General features: G+C 51.2%; 1 protein-coding gene across 5 annotated transcripts in view; it reads right to left on the reverse strand.

The window, feature by feature from the left end:
• The window catches only part of LOC117007990 (opioid-binding protein/cell adhesion molecule homolog), a 291,903-nt gene that overhangs the window by 19,122 nt on the left and 247,658 nt on the right, over positions 1-25,123 (reverse strand). For all 5 annotated transcript variants that reach the window (XM_033081488.1, XM_033081489.2, XM_033081487.2 and 2 more), the window contains one exon: positions 3,522-3,754. In XM_033081488.1, the coding sequence (XP_032937379.1) occupies positions 3,522-3,754 (233 nt within the window). The remainder of the gene's footprint in view (positions 1-3,521; positions 3,755-25,123) is intronic.

The raw sequence follows: 25,123 nt of genomic DNA on the forward strand, positions 1-25,123 counted from the left end.
GTTTTGAAACACTCACAGAGAAACTACATCTGCACAGGTGCTGCTTTGAGAGGTAGCAAGTGAGACACAGGACCAGGACAGCACCCCTAGGTGCATTTAGATAACACAATACACAACCACACCCTGTAAATGCAGGACATAGTCCTTCAAAACCTGTCCTGGTTCCCAGGGTGAGGAAAGCAGAAAACACCAAGATGGGAAATGAATTGTGCCAACCAGAAACAAGAGAAACAATTCCAACAGCTGGGAGAGGTTTCAGTATGGTGAGTAGGATTAAGGCAGTACAGGGAAGGGTTCTCTAAATGAACCAGAGGACATCTGAGAAATACCATGACCACTATTAGGTAGGGATGGCAAATATCAACGTTCACCACCAAAATCTCCACCAGAAGGGATCCCAAGCTCACAGCCTCCACCAAAACACTGACCCTGAGCTCCACATTTTGGACTGAGGTACACCCTGAAGCAGTCCAAACCAAGAAGGCAGAGCTGTGTCCTGCCTATGGAATATCACACTCCTCCTACCAAAAACATCCTGCAGCATGCTGCCATTAAGGTCTCCTGGCCCCTCCTCACAAGCCTGCACCTCCCAGGAGCTATCCCTTTTCCCCTTTTTGAGAGGTGGCCTTCACATGCTCACCCCAGAGGCAGGAGGGCTCACCAAGGTCCACCCCACTTCAGCTCCACTCCAGCCTTTATGACAAGAGGAGGACGTGGTGGCTCATCTCCTACTTATATATGAGTTTAAATGTCTGTTCTCTCTGCATCCCAAACTCTCCCCAAACACACCAGCGTGCCATAAGCACCACGTATGTCTCTGAAAGCATCCATCCCTTCATCACGAGGCAGCTCCTGACAAAAAGAGGAAAAGGGAGACAAAAAAAAAACGCTCTGGCTTCCTGCCATCTACGCTCTTATAAACCCTGTTAACGGCTGTTGCAATGAACCAATGCAAGAGACATATTAATAGTGCTACTAAGAGACACATTTACTGTTGACGGCGATTCCCTGGCAGATTTATCGCTGGGTTGCTGGGAGGGAAGGCTGGGCCCCTCAGTAGCACAATTAAAACCCAATTCAACATGGGCACAAAGAATCAATACTCTCTCCGGCCAACTTAGAGTTTTGCAAAATACAAATAGAAATTAATTGACCTGAATAGAGTTGCTAACTGGTCATTACTGCTTGTTTGCCATCCTGCTGGCACAGTGAGGGCAACAAACAGAGGACAGACCTAAACCTCAGTTTTGAGGCCAGAAACAGGGCTTTGCTCCCATCCCTGTGAAGTGTGTGCTCTGCTTATAGTAAAAGACAGGACCAAATCCATCTTTGGAAAATCACTGCTTTCCTCTCAGTGCTGAGCGAAGGACTGTGCATTGTTCACCCTCACAGAAAGCACAATTTAGCCACCAAGGAACTGCAGTGGAGCTGTATGATAGAATGGCTTGGTTTAGAAGTGACCTTAAAGATCATCTCATTCCACCTCCCTGCCATGGGCAGGGACACCTTCCATTATTCCAGGTTACTCCAAGCCCTGTCCAGCCTGACCTTGGATACTTCCATGGATCCAGGGGCAGCCACAGCTTCTCTGGGAAACCTGTGCCAAGGCCTCACCACCCTCATAGGAAGGAATTTCTTCTTTACATCAAACCTAAATTTTCTCTTTCAATTTGAACCCATTTTTCCTCTTAACTACAGTTCCTGGTGAAGAGTGCCTCTCAGTTTTCCTTGTAGGTTCCTTCAGATACTGGATGGCTGCTATGGCATCTCCATACAAACTTCCTTTCCCCAGGCTGAACCAGGAGCACAGCACAGGAGGATTTGCCTCTCTCATCACCACCATCAAAGGCACCTACAGATGGATTTTCTCAGCTGGGCAGATCGTGTGGTTTGAGCTTAGCACATTGAAAGGGAAGTACAGACACTGCTCAGCATGGACCACTTGACCTGTGCCTGCACCCCCAGCTCCTCTCACGCTTCCCTCCAGCAGTGCAGAAGTGACACTGCTGAGAACCACAGTCATCGCTGCGGTGGGAGCAATTCAACAGGGCTTGCTCACACAAGGAAAAAAAGCTTTCCCCAGCACAGATAGGAATGCCTCACCACCAGACCATCACTCTGGACACAAACTCTCTGTCACCTCCACCTGCCCATGCCTGGGAAGTGCCTGCATCACCCTGAAGAAGGGGTGAGGGCAGCGGGTGCTGAGCATCGCCGCCAGTTCCCCTGATTTCATTAGGTGCAAAGCACTCGGATACTTCACCGGTGTTGACTGGATGGATTAGCACGATTAGAGAGCAGACTGGATAAACAGATTAAACCTCACAGATGGACAGCTCGCACACAACTCAAAACAGAAGAGAGAGAGAGCTCTGAACAAGGGGATGGAGGGATGCTTCCAGCAGATTTCTGCTCCCTGCTTCCTGAGGTGAGCACTCCCCTTCTTCACCACAGCCTGGTGCACACAGTCTGGGGCTTCCCAACACAGTCCCACAACCACCAGGCAGGGAAACCTGTTGGATAGGTGACCACAATCAGCCCCTGCCTCTAGCCAATGAGAAGGGTACATAAATACATACATAACTCTGTTGGGGGCTTCTCAGAGACGTGTTGAGGTTGAAAAAGTTTTCAGATTTGCTCATTGCAAAATCAATACCCATCAGCTGTTTGAAATTAAAGGAAAGATTAGGTCCTGGTTTTATACACGCTTTATTGTATTCCGAGAGCTTTCTACTCAGCCAAATAAATCTTCTTTAAGAGGATTAGGAAACTTTCATTATCTTTATCTAACCTGAACTAACACTAACTCTGAAAAATTAATCTAGAGACCGGACAAAAGCCAGTAGCTGGTGCAAAGCCACAAGAATCCAGAGGCAGCATCCATCGGAGTGTTACTGGCCCCTCTGATCTGTCAGCAGTTGGATCCCCCGTCAGAACAGCCTCAGGACACTGCTTAGCAGCCCAACAGCATCTGCCACATTAATACACTTCCCTATGAAGCTCTGTGCCAAGAGTCCTTCATGGCCCCACGGTGACTTTGACCTCTCTCCCAAACCCATGGAGCCTTGTGCTGTTGGGATCTGCTCCTCCTCTGTACCTTGCAGCACATGGCTCTTGGCTCTCCTGAAGCATCTTTGAATGTGTGCTTGAGCACTTTACTAACGAATCCCTGATGGAGCAAGCTGAGCAACATGGTTTCAAGCAGTGGAGACAGGTCAAATTCCCAGCAGGGGACAGGCAAAGGGGGCATAAAGAGCTCAGCAGGCCCATTGCCAGTTCTCAGGTGTCCTCTGCCCTATGTGACAACTGCACAACACAGCAAGGCTGAGACAGTGCACGTTCATCTCCCCCCTGGCACGGTGGGCACTTGTCCACACCACTGCTCCCATGCCTTGCAATCTCTGAAGCAGCAAACACAGGCTCCAACTCCACTACCAAGAGGACCTCCAAACCCTTCCCATGTCCAGGCAGCTTTCCAGATCAAACCATCCAGCAACAGCAAGAGGCACGTTCAGACCTACCTTGCACGATGAGATGGACACGTGAAGTCTTGGGGTGATTGTCTGTCTGCACAGAGCAGGTGTAGGGGCCCTCATCGTATATGTCCACGTTGTGTATCTTGATGCTGTACTGGGTCTTGGTGTTGGACAGGATGACCACACGGTTGTCTATAGACCACTTGTCATTGCCGGCATACAGGATGGTGCTGCGGTTCAGCCACGCTACCCGCGTGACCCGGTCATCCACAGTACACCTGGAGGGGACACACAGAGCGTCACACAGCTGCAACGGGACACACACAGAGCTCCCCAGGCCCCAAAAAGGGATGGGAGCAGGATGGGAGTGTGGCTCCCCCAGCTCTGCCAGCAGGGAGATGCTGCATGCTGTGGCTGTGCTCCCTGTTTCCACATCCCCTCATCACATGAGATTTCACATAAACTGTGGGTTCGCCAGAAATAAAACCTCCCTTTTTCTTTTACGCACAGCTGGGGAACCACAGACAAAATTCCCATTGTTTGACCTCTGCAAGTCAGCAAACCATTTCTATCCCCGTTCTCTCCCACCTCTACAGCCCCCCTTGCCTTCGCTGTGCACTGAGAATTCCAGATGAAGCTGTAAAATGTGCTGACAGTTCAGCTTGTCGGCATGGCCCTCGAGCCATCCCCGGGGTGATAAACACCCCCACTGCTGGGGACAGGGGCCACAGCACATGCACAGGGAGAGGGGAAGAAGAGAAACAGTCGGAGACAGCCAAGCCAGCACACAGGGAAGGGAAGGGAACATTTGGATAAGCAGCTGTAAATCCTACAAGTGCCTTGAAAACACAACGCGGTCGTTTCCATTATTTATTTCCTGCCTGGCTCCCACCCTCCCCGCTCTGAGACGTGCAGGAGCTCAGCAGCTCCGGTCCACGGAGCTGAGTTACACTTGGCAAAGAATGAGATGGGGGGGAAGGGAATTAAAATGTTCCTGGAAAACATGGCTTTTTCATGCTCTTCGATAGATTCTTCTCCATCTATTTACTTCTGGCCATCTGAGCTGCTGCCATGGTATCTGCAGCAAAAGCTCTGAGTGTTTGGTTAAATTAAGAGCCCAGCATCTCTTGGGAGCTTCACCTTGGCCACCTGAGGACCAGGCTAGGGAAGCTTTCTCTTGGTATGCAAAAACAACAGGAAAATCAAGTTAGACGTGAGCTAGTGCTGGCTAGACCTGCCGCAGCTTTGTGCAGCCAAGATCATAGGAAAAGGCACCTACAGTCAATCAAGAAACTCGTGCGAGTCTCTCTCCACACGCCTGTAAATTCAGAGAGGGGCTGGGAGGCTGTTCCCGTCCTCGTCCCCACTGCAGTGCCTCTCCTGCCCAGGCTCCAGGGCTGTTATATGCCTCCCTTGCTGAGATTGCAGAGCGTCACCTCGATCGAGATTATTAATCGGGCGCAGGGAAGGGGCGATACTTGGCATGTTTGAGGGTCCCCCCGGGTGCTCAGTTCAGAGGAACGAGCCATATATTCTGCAGCAAACAAGTAATTTTCCCCTTGCAGGAGCTGTACGTCTCTGCCAGCCACATCACGTACGGACGCTGGGAAAGACGGATGGTCCTCCACGCCTGCCACGGCACCGCCGGCACGAGGGGAGCCTGCCTGGTGTCAGACATGCCCCGGCGCCAGCTCGGCTCTGCCGGACCAAGGCAGCCTCGTGCCAGCAGACGGCATTGTCCTTGTCAGGAAACCGAGCCCTCTCTTCCTTCAAATTAACTGGGGGAGAGCTAAGCACAGCCGAGTTAAGTTCGGCCCTGGGGGATTCCAGTCTAGTGGACTATTACTGCTGTCTCACTTCATTATAATGAATAATAAAGAGATACTTACACACGGCTTCTGTAAATTATTCATTGCGTGCACTGAAAAATCAGGGCAGCAATATGTAAAACAGACAACTTGCATGTCTGCACTCATATAAATATCCAGACTACAGCCCTGCGAGGTACTCTCGGGTCCCCTCATTAGGGGTGAAGCACAAGGACTCGGGTTTGAAGTGACAGGGATGAGACGCTCGTGCTGGCGCTGAGTACGTTCGACTGTTGCTGCCCAGCCTTGGCTGGTGCGTATGGGATGTGTTTCCTGAGGAGATCTGGGGCCAGTCCAGGACACCTGAAAACTGGGGTGGCTCATTCTGCATTTACAGCTCACGTTTACATCTCAGAGCCGCACCCACACAAGCACCCAGGGATGTCCCAGGAGGATACAGGAGGGAGGGCAAGGACAGTATCACCCTCCCTTGTCTGTGGTGGTGACTGGTACTGCCCTCAAAACCACTTGGAATGAGCAGGAAGCAGCAACTTGGAGAGCTCTGTAGCAAACCCATGTCAACAGCAAGGAGGCAAAGGCTCCTCCTTTCCATCCCTCCAGCCCACTCTTCAGTCACTGCCACTCAATAGCTGATTTAGGACCAAGTCCCTTCGGCTTTGTGCAGCGTCATGCTCCTCTCCACAGGAGTCCAGACTGTCCCCTGCCGCTACAGACAACCAGACAAACCACCCTCCTTCAAAAAACCAGCCCTCCTGCACCACCTGGGAATGTGTCAGAAGCACCACCAGCAGAAAAGCCCCGTCCATCAGCTGGCACAGAGCACACAGCATTCCTGGGGGCACCTTCTTAGCTAACCTCACCTCCCACCACCAGTTTTCATGCCAGGCAATTGGCACTACAAAGAGAATGCCAACAGATACCCTGGCACAAGGAGCACCTCATCAGCTTCTTTACCTGTCTGGGAAAGTGATCTCCATTAGTGCTAAGCTGACGGCACTCGCTTGTCTGCTGAGCCGTCTTTGCTCCCCATTTCCAATTGACCAGGATTATGATAATGTCTCCAGTAAGCAAACAGGTAAAGAGACTTCTGCAAAGTGTTTAGATAAAGCAGACAAGCTCTGACAAAGCTGGATAATAAAGCAGGCCAGGAGGTTTCCCTTGAAGGGATCTAATTAAAACCAAAGACAAACCCCCATTAACAGTTTCCTGAAGGCACCGTATCCATCTCCAGAAACTGCCTTACGAGTCCAGAAGGGACAAAAGACAATAAAGCGCCTGTCACATGGGAGGGAAACAAACTTATCCTGGCTCTGCAGTTCACCTGGAGAAATCCCATCAGCAAAGCAGAGGGAATAACTCGGGAATGATATCAGCAGCCCACAGCATACACTGCATCCCAGCTCCCCCACGCATCCCTTCTTTGTGCAACGTGACCTGTCCCATCCACTCCTCTATCTCTACATCCCACTTACACCCTCCTTGCCTTTGAGCAGAGACTTTCCACCATCTGTAACCCTTCAGCTGCCTCCAATCACTGCTGCTGTCCTGCAGAGTGGCTGGGGAGCTTTGCATGCCAGGCTTTGCATGCTAGGCTTTGCTGGAGCTCCATGCCCCACAGTGTTCACAATGATACATGTGGGCTCTCCAAGGCTTCATCTCCTGAGACCCATACCGATCCCGTGACTCTGCAGGAGGACGAGAGCTGCTGCAGGGATCCCAGAGCTCCACCAGAGACGAGGGCGATGAACCTGAACGCAGCAGTGTGAGAAGATGCATGAGGGTGGGAGCTGGGGGCACCGGCGCTGTGCTGCTTCCCCTCTAATTGCCCCCATTCCTCATTTTTAAATGCTAATTTTGAAGTTTGCCGTGGAATTATTTCACTTACTGTCAACAATACAGATAGCTCCACTGACATGCTCTTTATGTTCAGTGGCACACAGTGCCTGTCTCTCTCCTCCTGCACCTATTAGGAGAGACCCCTCACAGCTCCCACAGCAGGCTCCTTCCCAGCCCCATCAATGACACTGACACTGCCTTTCCTGCTGTGGGTTGAGCTGTAACACCCTCCACCTTCATCCCCTGCCTTCTCTGGCCACGTCACAGACCTTTCCTGCACTGCTGACTCGGTTGAGCATGAGGGAGAAACCTGGGGCTGCCCTCAACACCTCCACCATGGTGAGGGAAATACTGTGTCCAGGGTCAGCACAAGTTTTCTGGCAATAATTTGGAGGGATAAACAGCACACAGCATTGGAAGCATACAGGAAATCTTCCAAAACCCTCTCCATGGGTGCAAAATATTCTGAGGAATGGGATGTGTGGAGCCCCAAAAAAACATTGATGCACATCCTAAGAAACCCAGGGGACATGTTTGTATCTGAAGAGCCAAGACCACTGGTCCCTGTCTGTGCCAAGAGCCTGGGGAGATGGATCAACCCAAATTTGTTGTCCAAACCTGTTTGGACACGTGGTGGGATTTTTGGGGCTGCCCAGTGCAGAGACAGAATATGGACTTGATGATTCCTGTGTGTCGCTTCCAGACAAAGATATTTGATGATTCTAGGATTCAAACCTCTACTGTTTCTTGTTCAAACCAACAGTGCTCTACTTTTAAACTTCTCTATGGCCCTTCAACCCCAAACTGCTTCTCTCTCCTGTAGGTAACATGTCTCGTCAGGATGACAAATGGAGATGCCAAAACCAGTTGCAAACTTGCTGGCTGACCCAGTTTTCAGCGGCTAAAATAGCTCACCCAGATCGGGAGTGAAGCCCCTCGACAGCAACCGGGTGATGCTTCGCCCAGGGAAGCCTCCAACCAAAAATACCTGTCACAGGGGCAGAACAAACACCTTTGTCTTTGAGAAGAAATTGTTAATTACATTTGCCAGAGACTCCTAATGGGATTTCTCCTGTACTTTCAATATTCGCCCCGGCTACACAGTTAAGGGTGGATGCTTTTTATTCTGGGCGGCTGGAGCAGAGGCAGAAGAGATTTATTTGTAATCATCGGAAATAAACACATTTCCTCAGAAGTAAACACAAAAGAACAGAACCTGGCTGTGCTCCCACTTCGTTCAAGATGCAAATGAGAAGCAGACCATCAAAACATAGCGGCTCCTCTAATCCTCTCCCTACAATGCAACTCGCCACATTATCTGCAGGGACAGTGGCATCTGTGCTGTGTGAGGGTGGGATTCACACGGCAGCCCCTGAGGGCAGGACTGTGACACCTGAGCTTCCTCTACTGCCTTCCATGCTGTTTATTCTGGGGGTGGAGAGCACGAGGTGCTTTGTCTTTCATCATGGTCCTGTCCACTGGCACTCTGTCTCCTCTCTGAGGCATCTGCAGTGTCCCTTCTCCCCTCTCTCCTATCCATCCTGGTGGCTGGATGTGGAGTGCACAGCTCCATGTCACCTCAATGCCACCCCAGCCCCGTGAGTACAGAGGGCACAGCTCTGTGACATCCCTACACCATCCCAACACCCCAAGGACAGAGGGCACAGCTCCATGCCATCCCCAAACTATTCCAGCACCCCAAGGACAGAGGGCACAGCTCCATGCCATCCCCAAACTATTCCAGCACCCCAAGGACAGAGGGCACAGCTCCGTGACATCCCCAAACTATTCCAGCACCCCAAGGACAGAGGGCACAGCTCCATGCCATTCCCACACTATTCCAGCACCCCAAGGACAGAGGGCACTCAGGATGCACCATATGTTATCACCCAGCACTACCACCTCCCATCCAGCCATCAGCAAACACTTAGCAACTCCCAATCCATCACCACACCCATACCCCTGTGGGCAAACAAGGGGCATGGGATGTACAAGAGCTTGGCCAGCCCAAACAGTTCTCCTTTTCTTTATAACACTCCTTCCCCACCGTACACCGCTCAGCCCCTCCTCCCACAAAGCCACACACAACTGGCTCTCACTCTGCAAGTTTAATTAATTGCCTGGCCCCACTGCTGCCGCTCTGATTCCCTAAGCACTCCCAGTGCTGTTCAAACACACTCCAGGCCACTGGAAAACCTGTTCCCTGCCAACAACCCCCTACCCGAAGCCCTCCAAGGGCTGTGGGACCCTTCTGCACTCTCCAGAGGCTCAAGGCTTGCCAAGGGAGGGTTTGTCCCTGGCGGTTCCCCTGCTGTGGCAGTTTGCCCACCAGCAGACACCAGAATAGAAGCTGCTCCCCATGAAAAATCAAAGCCCAAATTGATACATTAGCGACTGCTAAATATAAAATATCCATCTGCAAAGATAATAAGGCTGTGAGGGCAGAGGCTGTCGAGTTGCTCTATTTCAGATAGTTTAATGGTGTTTTGGTCCATGACTGCAGCTCCCAGACATTAGAATGATAACAAGATGATGAGGGGGGCGGGAGCTGTCTGTGCGAGGCAGCAGAAGTCAAGACAATGCTCACCACGCAGTCCTGGAGGGTCTGTGTCACACAAGACACTGGCTGCTCTGCACCCAGCATTTGCAGGGCTTTAGGTGCCTCTGTGACACACAGGGCATGCAAAGGCTGGAGCCAGGTCGATGCCACACTTGAGCTGACATTAATTCAGGGAGGGGAGTCTGAGCCCCCTGGAGTCAGGGGTGGACCTGGGTACCGCTGCAGGTGGCACAGAGTGATGCTAAAGCTGACACAGGCAGAGCTGTGCTGCAGGTGGTTTATAAAGCAAGGGTAGTTTGAAGAGAGAAGGGATGCCCAGTGAGGTGAGCTGCTGCACGGTGCCCCCACTGATGGATCACTTCGTCTCCCCAAAGTCATTCACGGGATTTTCTGAATTAATACTCCAAATCGAGCAAATCCAGACAGAGCCAGCTCTATTTAAGCAAGCCAGGCTTTCCCTGCAGTTCCTAAAGCCCTTCTTTCACTCCTCATTGCTTTTACTTCCAGCTTCTGGGGACACACCTCACCCTGACACATCAATGACGAGGGGAAGGGGGGCTGGACGAGGCCAGGTGCTCAGGTACACTTCTCCCAGCTCCTACCTGACTTTCTCTTGTTTCTGACACAACAGTGCATCAATATCTGTGTCCATGTGCCAGGATGCTCCCCTCCATGTGATTAGGGAAGGTCAGAAGGCATTAGCCAAAGCCCCAACAGCTGACAGCTGTTATTAGCTCAGGAGAAATCTTCATAAGGAAATATGAGGTGGCAGCAAAAGAAATAAAGCGGAAGGCCTTTGGATAGAGCAAATCAATGGGAATGTTTATAGAGCAGGTGGCACATAAATGCTTCCATCAGAGTCAGTCGATGCTGGCGGCCACACCTCATCTCCCAGAGACAGACATGAAAATGAAGGCACCAAGCAGGGGCAGCCAGGCCAGGAAAACCACAGACACTGCAAGTACAGAGAAGCATCCTTCCTAAAATGTACCTGAGTGATTACACCTTTTCCCTAACAAAGGCACGGATTTCAAACTTCTCCATGGTCACTTGGCTGTCCTGTGATTTGAAGAAGGCTGGGACACCTTCCCAGCTCCTCTCCAAAAAGACAGTCACCATCCAGCAGCATTTACCATCAAGGCATCAGTACCTGTCCTAGGAAACAGGCAGACAGCTGTTTTCTCACCAGGAAAGCCAAATTCCCCTGTCCCTACACCAAGCCCTGCCCTACATCCTGGAAAGGGAAAAACCCAGTGAGAGCCACCACCAATGCTATCATTCAAGGGTGCTGATTAAGGGACACATCCTGGAGATTCCCCTGCTCTCTGCCAGCATTGGCAGAGCCCCCTGCTCAATCAGCGCCTGCACCCCGTCTAAATCAGTGCTAATCTCACACAATGCAGCACCTGCAACTGCCTGATTTCCAGTGTTCTTCAATCAAAAGAAGCAAAGAAAACACTGAGTTCATCGCTAGCAGAGCTGAGCAGTTGAGAACCTCAAGTCCTCCATGCCTGCTCTGGGGTTGTAGGGTTGGATTTTTTTCTTGCTATTGCTTTTTTTTTTGTCAGGTTTTTTCATTCATCTAACCAGGCAGGGAGAGAGAGGAATAACTTTGGCTGTCACAGCTGGACATGCAGTTAAGTGGCGGTAATTAGCGTGTGGCAACAAGAGCTCTGACCGCTCTGATTCAGCCATCCTGATGGGACTGGTGGCTGTCTCCATCTCAGCTGGATAAGGGGGACACTTTCAACCCAGGAGGATGTGGCCATGGCTCTGACAGCATCCCACAGTTGCAAAAGAAGAAAGGATGCTGCCAGGCTGATTAAAATGTGGACTAAGGCACATCCACGAGAGGAGCCGGAGCAAAACAAGCTGGAGCAAAACCATCGGACACTTGTTCCTGCATTGCAAGGAGAGGAAATTGGTCTGAAGCCAGCCTAGTGCAGGACAAGGTGGACATGCAGCAAGGGGGTGGCACTGTCACCACAAAAGGGGTTCCTGGAGGAAACAAAAGCATGCAGGGCCCTTTAACAGGAAAGCCATCTATGTGGGCTTCACACTTTTGGTTGGTCTATGTCGCCACACCCTCCCCAAACTTCTTCTCACATCCTGCCGCTGATTACCACCAAAAATATATTTGTCATGAGATGCCCACCGCTATCTCTGTGGCTCTTAAGGGTAATGGAGAGGTTTCAGTCTTTGGAGGATAAGTCTCAAGCTCTTGGCTGCTTGCCCGGGAGGATTATTTTACATCAGGTTGAGTTCTGTAGTAATTATCTTCAAAACAGCTGGACTGCTGGATAAACTCGCTGTATCTTAATGCACAATACGGGAGCAAACGCAGGGAATTAAACTGCAATTCCAGACAGATTGATGGAAAAACCTCTCGCTGGTGTTTCAGAGGCCGAGGCTCAGGGCTCCTCACATGTTAGGGGTGGGGAGGCATTTGCTCATTTGAAATCAATTCCAACTTCCCCAGAGACAGAACGGAGGGGGAAAGAGATGCCGGATGAAGATGTTTTACCCTCAAGCTTTCAGTGATGAAAAAAAGCACTGTTTTCCTGACCCTCGTGGCTGGAAAATGAAGCAGTATTTGATCCAAGCTGGGCAGCCTGATGTTCCACACAACCCTGAGACTTCCATAAAAGCTCCAGCATTCCAAGGTCTTGGCTCCACACTGCGCCATTCACTGCGATGCCAGCGGGCAGGGAATGCCAAGGGGCAAATCAGCTCACTCCATCCACACCCCCCTCAGAAAAATCACTTCTGTGGGTTGGCTTCAATGCAAAATCAGCACACCCTCCCACCTGGAAGTCACTCCCAGTGCCTTTTGTATCCCAGCCCAAGAGGATGAAGGGGCTGACAGATGTACAAAGCAACTCCCAGACTGGTCCACCAGCATGAATTAAAAGGGAAAAAATCAGTTATCTTCAGGATTGTGCTGCCACAAGATTTAGGTGTGAAATCCTTGCAGATGGAATTAATAACCTCTAAAAAGAGGGAAATTCTGCCGCTGGAGAGTGAAGCTGTATTTCATAGCGAACACCATAAAGCTCTCCTGCCAAACTCGAGATCTGTAAACGACCTGGGTGAGCCATCAGCTCAGAAATATAATTGCCAATTTGCAGGAATTTCACCAGCAATTAGGCAAAATAAAATAACCCACCAGAGGAAATCCTTTGCTCGCTGCTCCCACGCCTCCCTGACCCATTTGATTTCCTCCCACCACTGCTCTGCCGGGATGAGGGTTGGATGCTTCAGGCATTAAGGAGCGAGGTGACAGCTCCATGAAGATGAAGAAGTCATCTCCAGTGTCAGATAAAGAAGCTGTCATCAGTGTGAGATGACAACAGACACTCCTGGGCACCAGCCAGATGAAGACCTCTCCTGCTGGTATCCCCTCTCTGAGCATCCCTGAGAACCAGGAGCCTGATCTTGGTAACCCCAGGGGCCGAACAACTGCATGCAATTAGGAGGTTTATTTGTTTGAGTTGCACGTGAATATCCCAAATTGCATTATCAGATCATAGTCCTGCTTCTGATTTATTCCTTCTTTGTTCTTCAAGTCTTCGTACATCTAAGCAATTAACCTCTCAAAGAGCTGGAGAACACATAATTATCCTCATTTGTCTAAACGTCACCAAGATGGCTGCCTTTCAATTAACCTTCTGGGAATGGAGGGAAGTTGGAGTGATACAGTGATCATTTCCAACTTCAGCGGTTTTTTTTCCCCTTAAAGTAATTTAATTGAAATATTCAGATGATAAAATATAGCCAGATAACTGTTACTGCAGGTAACGGGATCAAGAGGGGGCTTGCAATCGAAAAAGAAGTCAAACGAGGTACAGTAATATTATATCAATACGTGGCACTTCCATCTAAAAATATCAAAGCACTTTGTGCTTATTAATGAAGGGAGGATTTCACACTACCCTGCCAGGCTGAGACTTCAATATGTCACTGCTATCAATAGGGAAACTGAGGCAGGGGATGTGCTCTGGAGTTTGCAGAGTTAATCCCTGTGCCGCCAGGAGCTTCCCAAGAGCATCCCCTCATAAGACCCTCTCCTACCCTAGGAGAAGTGGATCCTTCATGAAATCAGCAAGGGAGACGAGGTGGTGGCCAAGCTGCTTTTGCTTTTATTTATGTTAATATTATTACTATTATTATTTTTATAATAATAATAATAATAATAATAATTACAAACCCTGTTCTGCTGAGCCAATGTCTGCCAGGCCAGCGAGTGAGCGAGGGAGCAGTTCCCACCCATTGCCTCGCTAATAAATATGCATCATTCCCACCGGGAAGTGCCAGGTCAAGCTTTGCACCCTCACGAAGCATGACACCAGCATCGTCTGGCACGGACGAGCAATATTTATACACACCCCCGCTCATAAATACACAGGCAAAATAAACAAGCCAGCTCTGAAGTTCAGCGCATCTCCTCCCTGACAAGCGTGGCTCCTCAATTCCCCGCTCCACTCTCGGCGTGAAATTGAGCTCTCCAAAAAGCAATTTGGGCTCCGGCACTGCTCCCAGCCCTGTTGGGTGCCTCCTGCCCCAGCAGCACCGAGGTGGCTGTGGCAGGACCAGCTCTCACCCTCCCTGAACACACAGCGGGATGGGGGAGGCTGGACAGAGCTCCCACACGAAGGGAAACTGAGGCACGGCGATGCACAGCACTCATTCCCTGCATCCTTCCCTCCCCACCTCGCGTGCAATCAGTGTTTCAGCACCAGGCAGCCACTCTGCTGATCCGTGCAGGCCAGAGGGGAGGAAAGGACGTGGGAATACAAGAGAGTCCCCACTGGGGACACCACAAACCCGCGTCTCTCCCGGTGCATTCATGCGGAGACGAGAAGCGAGGGTAACACAATAGCCACCGAGTTTATTCTCGGCACAGGCTGGCGGCGACATAATTAAAATGCAGGTCGGAGTCATGGAACCTTCCGATAAATCTTTGCTTTTGGCTCTTGGGCTTGACAGGAAGCCTATACCTGGTGCGGGGAGCACAGACCGAGGGGGAGGCACGGATAAAAGCTCTGCTTTATGGACGGCCATTTTAATGTTTCGTTTGAGTAATGGGCCTTGCAAATTAGCACCCCGGCGGCCTGAAATACATATTTTTCCAAGGACACGCAGGCTCCTGATCCGACAGGTGATGTGGGCAAACAAGCCCCGAGGGCAGCTGCGATCTCAGCTCTTTGTGGCTGCAGTCATATTCTATCCCAGCTGGGATGATGAAAAAGAAAACGGAGAGCTTAGAGGGGGAATCCGAAGGCTGGGGGAGGAAATGGAGCAGAAAACGACCCAGTGCGAGACCAGCAAGGGGCTGATGAGCGGCAGCAGTGGCAGGGAGTGCCTGGCAGCCTCTGGAGGGAACTGATGCTGCACTGGCACAGCACGGCTCCCCTCTCCCTCGAGGGAACCCAGTGAGACACTCCAGGGCCCGTCTGTGGCACACGTCTCTCCTCGCACAAAGCTCCGGATCTCTGGCTCTTGACGCAGCTTGTCTGAGCGTCTGGCTCAGGGCTGAATATTCAGAAAGGCTGGAGGTGCTGCAGTCATGCTGGGGAGAAGAGGGATGCCTTGGTTGTGGGGAAATTAAGCCAACAGCCAGTGGACTGCCCAGTGGGGCTCCAGCTTCTCCAACGCAAACGTGGCTGGAAAGACGGAACATCCCTGCAATAACTGGGAGAGGAGAGTCAGGAGAGCAATGGAGAAATATGTGCAGCTGAACACGAGGGGGAGCTCAGGCCAGAGCGTGCAGGGGAGCTCAGAGCAGAAAGCAGAGCCTACAGCTCACCCTCTCTCTCCATTCCTCCTTTCCTGCCTCCTCTCCTTCTCCATCTGTCTGTCCCACTGCACCTTGTACATCTGCCTGGCCATCACCCTCGAGATGTGCTGCAGCTCCTCAAACTTCCAGAGGAAGAAGCTGGTCGAGCACCTGGGGATGTGTCTGAGCTGCCCCAGATGGATGGAACTGCACAGCATGGGGGGAACCCCTTGCATGGAGCTCGGCATGCATCAAATCAGAGCTGAGAATGTGCCTGCAAATTGTTCTGAACCTCAAATGAGGAGATGGATGTCTGGAATTCTCCTCCTTGTCCACACAGTCTCCTAGAAGAGGCACAGGGTGACAACTCCTTGTCAACACACATCAGTCTGCCTCTGGATTTCACTGCACAGACCATAAAGGATTGGTGGACAGGATGAAAGCAATGCTCAGAGCCTGGAGCAACAGTTTGTACTTCACTTGCAGGATCCTCAGCTTAGATCAAAAGTGTCCAAAAAGACTTTGGAGCAAGCTGAGGTGGTGACCAAGACATGAACTTTGCCAAAGACCCCTGTGTAGCATCACAGTGTGTCACAGGACTGGAGGTGGACTCCTTCCTGACCCACTCCATGCCCAGGGCACAACTTGCTGCGTCTCCTGCATGACTCCAGTACAGGGAAGTTGTACTTTGTGAGCAGGCAGCTCTGCCTGCCGCTCCCACTCGCCCTGCCAAGTTTCAGTCATCCAGGATGTGATTTGGAGAGACAGCTCTGAACTCGGCAGGAGAGGCAGGAGTTCCAGTGCAGTGTATCCAGCAGTCCCGAGGCGCTCCGGAGCCGCGCACGGAGCCTGCGTGCCAGCCACCAGTGCGTGCTTCTCCAGCCGGGGAGATGCTCCAGGGCAAAGGGGAAGAAGCAGCCTTTCAGAGGCACCACACATTCCAAGAAGCTGCTGTTTTATGCACCAACATCTCCCTCCAGGAGGTTTGACTGCAGCTCACTGGGGCGAGTGCAACAACTTCTACCTTTCTCCAAAGGTGAAGGGCTGAGCTCTTCAGAATTCCAGCCACCCAGAGTCACTGCTTTTCATTTGTAGCCACAAGGAATGGCCAGAGCCACCACCAGTACATCCACGGTGTTGTTGCCACTCTGAGAACATGCTGAGAGCTGTTCTGAGAAATCCCTGCAGCTTTAATACTCGGAATGCCAAAAAAGGGGCATGGTGATGCCAGCTATTTCTGCCACCCACTAATGTGCACCTACAGAGCAGAGAGACAGAGGACTGGGCCAAGGCACACGGAAATCATTTTCTGCTGGCGAAGCTGCCGACTCAAGGAGAAACATAAAATGCTCGATGAAGGGCTTGTCTAGTTTATTATAACATCGGCTTTAATTTATGCGCCTGCCTTTTATGATTGTTCTGTATCGCTGTTCCTGGGGCTTATTTATAGAGGGCCATTAGCACAGAGAGCAGGCCCTGATGAGGGAGCATTTGCAGTCTGCTGGGGACCAGGATATAAACTGAGCTGAGGAGGAAGCAGTGAGCTCTCGCATGGGGCTGCCGGAGTCCTCTCCCCGAAAGCTGAGAAGGATAATTTGATCTCGGAGAGTGATACAACTTCATTTCACATGGCTGTCTCTGGGCAGGCTGCAGCCTCCTTCATATGCACTTTGCTGAATTCCCTAGCCCCAAACAAACTCGGATGTGAGCAGAGGGGAAGTTGAGAGCATTGGATCCAACCGTCCATACCAAGCACAAAGACAGGAAAAAGCCTCTCAAAGGTGTGAAAGAGATGCTGGGGTGAAGAGAAGGGTTCATAGAACAGTTTGTGTTGGAAGGGATTTGAAGATTGTCTCATTCCACCCCCTGCCATGGGCAGGGACACCTTCCACTGTCCCAGGTTGCTCCAAGCCCTGTCCAACCTGGCTTTGGACACCTCCAGGGATCCAGAGGCAGCCACAGCTTCCCTGGACAACCTGTGCCAGGGCCTCTCCAGCTCACAGGGAGGAATTCCTCCCCATTATCCCATCTAATCCTGTCCTCTGTCAGGTTAAAGCCATCCCCCTTCGTTCTATCACTACAATACCCTTATAAAAACCCCCTCTCCAACAAGGGGTGCATCCCCAGCTGCACAGTGTCCAGGCAGTGCATCCCAGGATCCTGACACTGGCACTCATCCCTGCCTGGGCATCCCAGCCCTGTGCCCACCTCATCTCCTTCCCCCTAAAAGCAAAACCCTTTGAAGGCTGTGCAAACACCCCTCAGTACACAAACAAACTTCACAAATGATTCCTATTTACAAACATCACTCTTCAACCTCCAACACAACTCAGACAGGCAATTCTATGCTGGTAATTAAAACCACAGGCACCAAATGATGGGTTAATTAAAGGTCCAACCCACCCCCAAAACACACCGATGTGCAGGCAGAAATGCATTGGTTCAAACCCCAGCCGAGCGGGGGGTGGGTCTGTTGGCAGAGAGAGGCGATGTAAAATGAATTTGTATGATCAAAACCTTCCCGTACAGTTCGCAGGTAATTTGCGACGAGAACAAAAGCTTTAAATTCATCCACTAAATTATTCACTACAAATCGTCCTCTCGGCTCCCGCGCTTGTGTCCTTCAAGCTGTTCTAGGTGGTGATTACGTCCCCTCGGCGCGCGGGGAGGCCTCGGGGAAGCGGCTGCAGGAAAGACGGAGCCGCCGATCCGACACTGGCAGTTTGATTTACAGAGAGAACTGGGGAGAGGAGACAGCAGCCCTCAGGAAAAAAGAAACTTCAAGCTCTAACCATCCCATCAAGGGGCTTTCTGCCTTCTTTATGTGGCGGATTTTTTTGCTCTCTTTCGTTTTCCGCAACAAGCTCCCGCTGCAGGCACAATAGATGACGCTAAATTATTTTGGAATATGCTGAGAATGCCCTGCTTGGCCAAGCGAAGCCTCATAAATCATTCCTCTTCTTCCACTCCCTTTCCTATTCCTGATCTCTCTTTCAGGAGTACAATGCCAATTTGCTGGGGAGCCCATTGCCCTGGCACCGTGGGCGCTGCCGAGAGCCCTGGAGCCATTCCTGCTGCCAAGGGGATAAAACCACATGACAGGGACAGACTGGAGCCACTCGAGCTGCTCAGGTCTCTACACACCAGTTCTGGAGCCCACCTGGGTACAAGGCAGCCCCACAGCAGCTGTAGTGGTCACAATTCCATGTACGGCTGGGAAGGGATGGGAACAGCTGTCACATTTATGTCTTGGATGTTTAAACATCACCCCTGATGGAGCTGGTGATTAGGACTGAGCTCCTCTCTTGTCACTAGCACAAGTCCTCTCCAGAGCAGTGGAGATGCTGGTGAAGGACCTGGCTGGGCAGTGTGCCACCAATGGTCTGGAAAAGAGGGAGACAAGGAAAACTGGGGAGAGGAAAGCCCTGCATGGAGGAGATGTGGAATTCATTCAGCATTTGTGCCCTAGCTGGAGTGGCTGCATGGCCCAGGGCTGTCTGCCTGGCTCCTTGCACCACGACTAAAACCACACTTTTCACTAAAAACCTCAGAGCAGAGATACCTTAGTCAAAGGCAGAGGCCCCTCCAGCTGGAACTGAAGGGAGGAAAAGCACTTTGGATCAGGAAGTACAGTGTGGCAAAAGCACAGTAATTTTCTAATACCTGAAGTGACATTTTCCGAGTCCCTCACGCTCAGCTGTGACACTGACAGTGTCATAATAAGGATATGAGTGCTGTGCATCTCTGTGCTGGCCTGGTACCCATCACTCAGGAGTGATGGAGAGGCAGCAGGCTGGGAAGCTGCTGACAAGAAGGAGCAGTGAGCAGTTCTGTTTGCTGCCCTGGGCAAGGACTACATTGCATTCCCTCCCTCAGAAAAAGGTGGATTGCCATCGTCCATGGCTCTGAGCTGGCCTGGGAGGACGCAGCCAGGCATTTTGGAGGGGTGGGCAGGATAAGGCAGAGTCCCCTGAGGTCACTCCAGGGAGGAGGGAGCTCTATTATCCATCAGTACTCCACACACCCAGAGCTGCAGGATGAGGCTCAGGGTACCAGAAGCAGAGCTGGGGTCCCCCAGCCCTCAGCATCACCCCATCACTCCTTCCACCTTCCCACCCACACACACCACTGGGGTTTACTTGGGCTTTTTTATCACTGCCCTTCTGCCCTCCCCAGGAAAATGCTGTAAGTCCCAAATGCAGTGAGAGCCTCAGCAGCCACCCCTGCCTCTCCAGAGCCTGAGCTTCACGACTCTGTAGCCATTTCTCACTCACTGAGCTTTGCACAGACCAGATGTGATGCTCATCCTGAACAGCCGAATTTCAGGCCCCTTGGTTATTCCTTAGATGGAGCTGCTATTTTAGACAAGACAGACACAAAACAAAAACAAAACATAAAGCAGAAGCAGAGGGAAAAAGCCCTCTGAGCATTACAGTGGTGACAAAAACCCATAGTGAGGCATTTGTCTTTGGTTTTTAACCCGAAGGAAGGTGAAAAAGCCAAGTGGAGCTGCAAACACGCCAGGACCTGTACCCCAGCAGCCCTGTGGGGCTGGATGGGAGCTGCTCACAAGCAGGGAGATCCAAAAAATCTGCCAACACTGGGACCAGGATTGGGGATGACCCTGTGGACAAGGGGATTCACTCACTGGACTTGTGCACCATCACCTCTCCCATGCTAGCCCTTTTTCTGGGAAAACCAGACAGCCACAAACACATGGCTTCCCTCCAGGGCTTTTCCCAGCATGTTTGGATCACCCAGCTGCAATTCCCACCTTTTCCATCAGGACTTCTGCTGGAGTCAAAGTCCCTTCAAGCCAGACCACCCACACCAACGAGGCCCAAGGTGCCCAATATTTCATGCCCAGTATCCCAGAAGGGCTGAGAACATGCGGACGCGCTCCATAAAGCCACCATTAGAGATCCCCTGATGGAGATGGATTATAATTTGCAAATGATTAAAACACAATTAACGGTGGTAGGGAGGTACTCGAGGCTCTGCAAAGGAGCTGTACAAATGAGGAGTTATCAGGACCTTCGTTGTCCTAAGCACCTGTCAATTCTTGGTTGAAACAAGTGCATTAGCCTCGTCCAATATCCATCTAACCTTTCCACTCTCCCTTGCTCTGTTTCCCTGGCAACCAGTTAAAAGTGCTGGAAAAAGGCACAGCTGCTTTCAGAAAAAAAGAAAAGGAAGAGGGAAAAAAAGGCAGTGTGTTCTTTTAAAGCACGTGTGCTCGTCACTCTTTCCCCCCTCTCTCTCTGTCTCTCCTTTAAGTGTCTGTATTTTCCCTGCCCAGCTCGGCTCTAACTCCAAGACCTCAGCACGAGCTGCCACGCTCAGAGGGCAACAAGCAGGGTGGGGATGGCTCTGCCATCCTGCTCTCCCTGGGGATGACCAAATGAACCGTGAAGCATTGCAGAAAAACACTTGGGACTGCAGAGAAATGGAGGGGAGCAAACCCAGGAGTGGGCTCACCATGGGAAGCTGCTGGAAGGGGAGATGCTGTCCCAAAGCAGTCTGTTCCTGGGGCAGGGGAGCTCAGTGTGCCCCCCTCAGATGTCTCCCTGCCAGGCACATCACAGCAGAGCCACACACAACCTGCACAGCTCTCCTGTGCTGAACACTGAACACTCCGTATTTCATGGTGCTCCCTGTCAGTCTCTGAGCAAAACAGCAGTTTAACAAAGATCAAGACTTGAGGCTGTCACTAAACTCTGCTCTGCTGCCTGCTAAACAGGGTTATTTTTCCTTCCTTGCCTTTTCTCCCTGCTCCTGCCTGCCTGGGCAGAGCCACGTTGATGAGTATGGCATTTGTCCTGACACCTTTGGGAACTCAGATCCAAAGAATAGAAGGAAAATAGCAATGAGAGCAGCCATCACAGAAACTGGAGTAGGGAGGATGGTGCTCAAAGCCTGTCACTGCCACTCTCTCCTGTCTCCACAAGGAAATGTCAGAGAGGGGCTGGAAACATATCCTCTTCCCCAGGGACAACCCAGCACCCAGAGCAGCTGCCCTGGCTGAGGAGAATGGGTGGAAGAGGGAAAGGTTTTCCAGATGCTTCAGGAGCTGTCACAAAGGATGGAGCTGGGAAAGCAGTCGGTGAAAGAGCAGTGAAGGTGAAATGGGGGTCACTCAGCACCCTCTGATGAGCCCTGTGGTTCCTCATGGCACTGAAGGTACCACATCAAAGCTGTTCCATCCTGGAAAGTGCTGGGAATCTCTAGGGAAGGAGCCTCATGGCGCTACATTTCCAGGGCTGACCATGAATTTTCCTCCAGACCAGAGAGGCTCCAGGGGAACACAGCCCCTGGGATGGCTCCATAGGCAATCAAACCTCATTACTCTGCTGCTCAGTGAACAGCTCCATCCACACATGGATTTGCTGCTCCATGTCCCAGCCTGGCTACTGGCACACACAGGAACTGCTGATAGCCCTGTACCCTTTATCCTGTCCCTCCCCAGCATCTCCAGGAGCAGGGCTGAGGACCACCCTCACAGCAGCATCCCTCTCACATGGGGGACAAGGAGCAGAAAGGGGTGGCAGCAGCATGGGGAAGAGCTTGATTGTGTTAATTAATTGCCTGGTTTGAAGAGCCACTACCACTTTGCACTCAGCATCTTAAACAGAGGGAGGGGGGAAAGAAACAACCCATTAAACAACACACATGGGGGAAAGAAACCAAAACAAAGAGAAAAATCACCCTAATCTAATGTTTTGCAAACACTGGGCACCCAAACAGCTGATCTTTGTCAGGAACCTTAGTTCCAAGAACCACTTAGAGGCTTTCATCAACACATTATAATATTAATCAAGACTCATAATGCAGAGTGATTTGCATGCCAACAAATATATTTACAGTGTAAATTGTTTGTTGAGAAGCCTCAGAGAAATATGCAATTCGCTGCTATTGAACTTGGGTAGCAGGGAAAAAAAAAATGTACCAAATCCCTGTAGAGTTGGTTCCTTCTGGCTTTGGCAACATGACTCATTAGCATGTACTCGCACTTCCACGTGGGTTTTTGCTCGCAGCCATCTAGCTGCATCACAGCAGTTGGAGGTGCAAATGCTTAGCAAGGTCCTCACAGTTAAATCCAGGTCACTGTCTTCTCCACAGAGGAGACACAGCCTCTGGTAAACTTGTGCAGCAAGAGCCAAGGAGGCAAAGCACAAGAACTGTGACCCATGGGTCACTCTGCCTGACTCTCAGAGTGACCCCAGGCTATTTATGCAGTCCTGTTGTGAAAGCCAAGGTGACCCCAGAGAAGTCCTGCTCCTACAGAGGGGAGGATGGCCAAGCAGAGTGAGCTGAGCAGCTGGAGAGGCAGTGACAGAGCTCCCAGTGCCCACAGCCCCCAGCTCAAGCCAGCCAAAAAGCCTGAGGATGGTTGCACTTGGTCTTAGAGGTCTTTTACAACCGTAATGACTCCATGATTCCATGTCCTGCTGCAGAGGACCATGGCAGCATGCAGGATGTGACTGCTCACTTCTGGGACCTCCCACACGTCCCTGCTGACCAGGAACACTGCTCAGAGAGACAGCTCAGTCCAGACCCCAGGCTTCAGGGGTTTGACCCACCCTGACAAGCCCTTACAGACTCCAGGGCACTGGAGAGAGGCCAAGAGGAGCAGTTATTCTTATTATCTGCACAGGTTCACAACACAACCTGGATCTACATCACAGAGAGAGGACAAGATGAGAAGCAAACCACTGGGAGGTCTTTTCCAACCTAAATGATTCTACAGCCCAAGAGCATTCAAATAGTTTGCACACTGATGCTCCATTCCCATCCCAAGGGATCTTCCCTCCTTTCTCTCCCACTGCTTTTTCCCCCTGCTCCCCTGCTCTTCCCTCTGTGCAGTGCCAGGTGTAAATGAGCACCTGCTGTGCTTCCCACCCGGACTCTCCCCTCCCTGCCTGCCTGGGGCTCTGGGGCTGGAAAGGATGATTAGCAAAGGTGTTAGAGGAGAATTAAGCGGAGTATTCTGCGGTGCCTCTCTAAGCTGCTGAAGAGCGGATTAGCAGGAGGCATTGATCTCCTGGTTCAGAGACCTTCTAAAGAGAGAGGCAGAAAAATAATGGGAGGGAGGATGGGGGAAGCTAATTAACACTTCCAGGGTAGCAAGCCCTCCATGTGGAGCTGGTATTAATAGACTGGATAGAAGATACCCTGGTCAGAGTAAGCAGTGCTTGTTCATCCAGTGGGTTTCCTTGTGTGGTGACTGAGAAGGAGCTGGGAGACAGGACCAGCACTAAGGAAGGGGAGATCACAGAATCCCAGAAAACACAGAAATCACAGAATCCCAGAATGGTTTGAGTTGGAAATAACCTTAAAGCTCATCTCCTTCCAACCTCACTGATGTGGGTTTCACTAGACCAGGTTGCTCAGAGCTCAAGGCAATCCAGCCTTGAACAGTTCTGGGGATGGGGCAGCCACAACTTCTCTGGGCAACCTGATGACACAGAGCAGCTGAGAACCTTGTCTCAGGTCACTGCTGTCCCCAAGGTGTTGGGATAGGACCAAGGGCTGCTCTCACACAAGTACTGCTGGCCACAGCTGCTGCCTTTGCTCCAGCTTTTTATGGGAAGTCTGAAGCTGAAGATGCACTCCTGTGTCCTGGCTAGTTATCCTACCCCCAATAAGCAGCTGTTTTGGGATTACACCACACTGCTGCTTCCAAACCCCCCATGCCACCCCCATGATGAGCAGGGAAACGATCTGAAATCCCGGCAGATTCAGCAGAGCAGTGAAAATCACAGGAATAAACTTTGCAGGTCCGTCAGGTGGTTTGATCTGTTTGCATTTAATACTCAGTTTCTCTACGTGCAAGTCCCTAATCCCTGCTCAGTAATTACCAACATTAGAGGACCAGAGCTCAGTCCTACCCATCTGTGCTCACTAATGCCTGCACAAGCGTTTCCCTAACCCTCGCCATGCCACGGCATTAAGGACAAGCAGATGCCTCCAAGCTCTCTGTTCACAATGATTGCCCTACAAAAACATCAGGGAAGGAGAAAGAGCTTGGTTGGGGGCAAAGGGGCATTTTATTTGATAAAATCATAAAGAGCAGTGCATCCTGCAGAGGAAGAATCTCCGAGACATAAATGTCAGGTTTATGAACAATTGAGTTGTTCCGTGCTTGCCCGAAATTGCTCTTTAAGGTCAGCGCTGTAAGTGTTCCTTCGGGAAATGGACTGTGGGACAAGACAGCAGGGAATGGTGGCTGTCCTGTCACCAAAGTGGGGCAGAGACACTGCACCAGGGTGAGCAGCCACGGCCCCGAGGTATGGCTGCCCACACGCTCCCAGACACCCACGCACATTGCCGTTTTGGGAAAAGCCTTGGGAACAGGAGCATCACTGCCTGCCAAGCCCTGCACTGACACTCCAAGGAAGCATCGACTCCCTCTCAGAAATGCAGATTTATCTGTGCAGCCACAGTACTTGGATTGGTTGTGCCAAGATGCTGCAGTTCACCTTGGAATTAAAGTGATGGGTCCTGCTCTGAGAGTGCTCCCTCCATGGAAACGAGTGTTATTTTAGCAGGATTTGGTAAAGGAGGGCTGTGAATCCACAGGGGAACAAGGAAAAGCCCCAGACTATTTGAGAAGAAAACAAGCTGTGCATGCTCCAGATGGATCTAA

The sequence above is a fragment of the Catharus ustulatus genome, chromosome 28 (assembly GCF_009819885.2).
Source record: "Catharus ustulatus isolate bCatUst1 chromosome 28, bCatUst1.pri.v2, whole genome shotgun sequence".
NCBI classification, from domain to species: domain Eukaryota; kingdom Metazoa; phylum Chordata; class Aves; order Passeriformes; family Turdidae; genus Catharus; species Catharus ustulatus.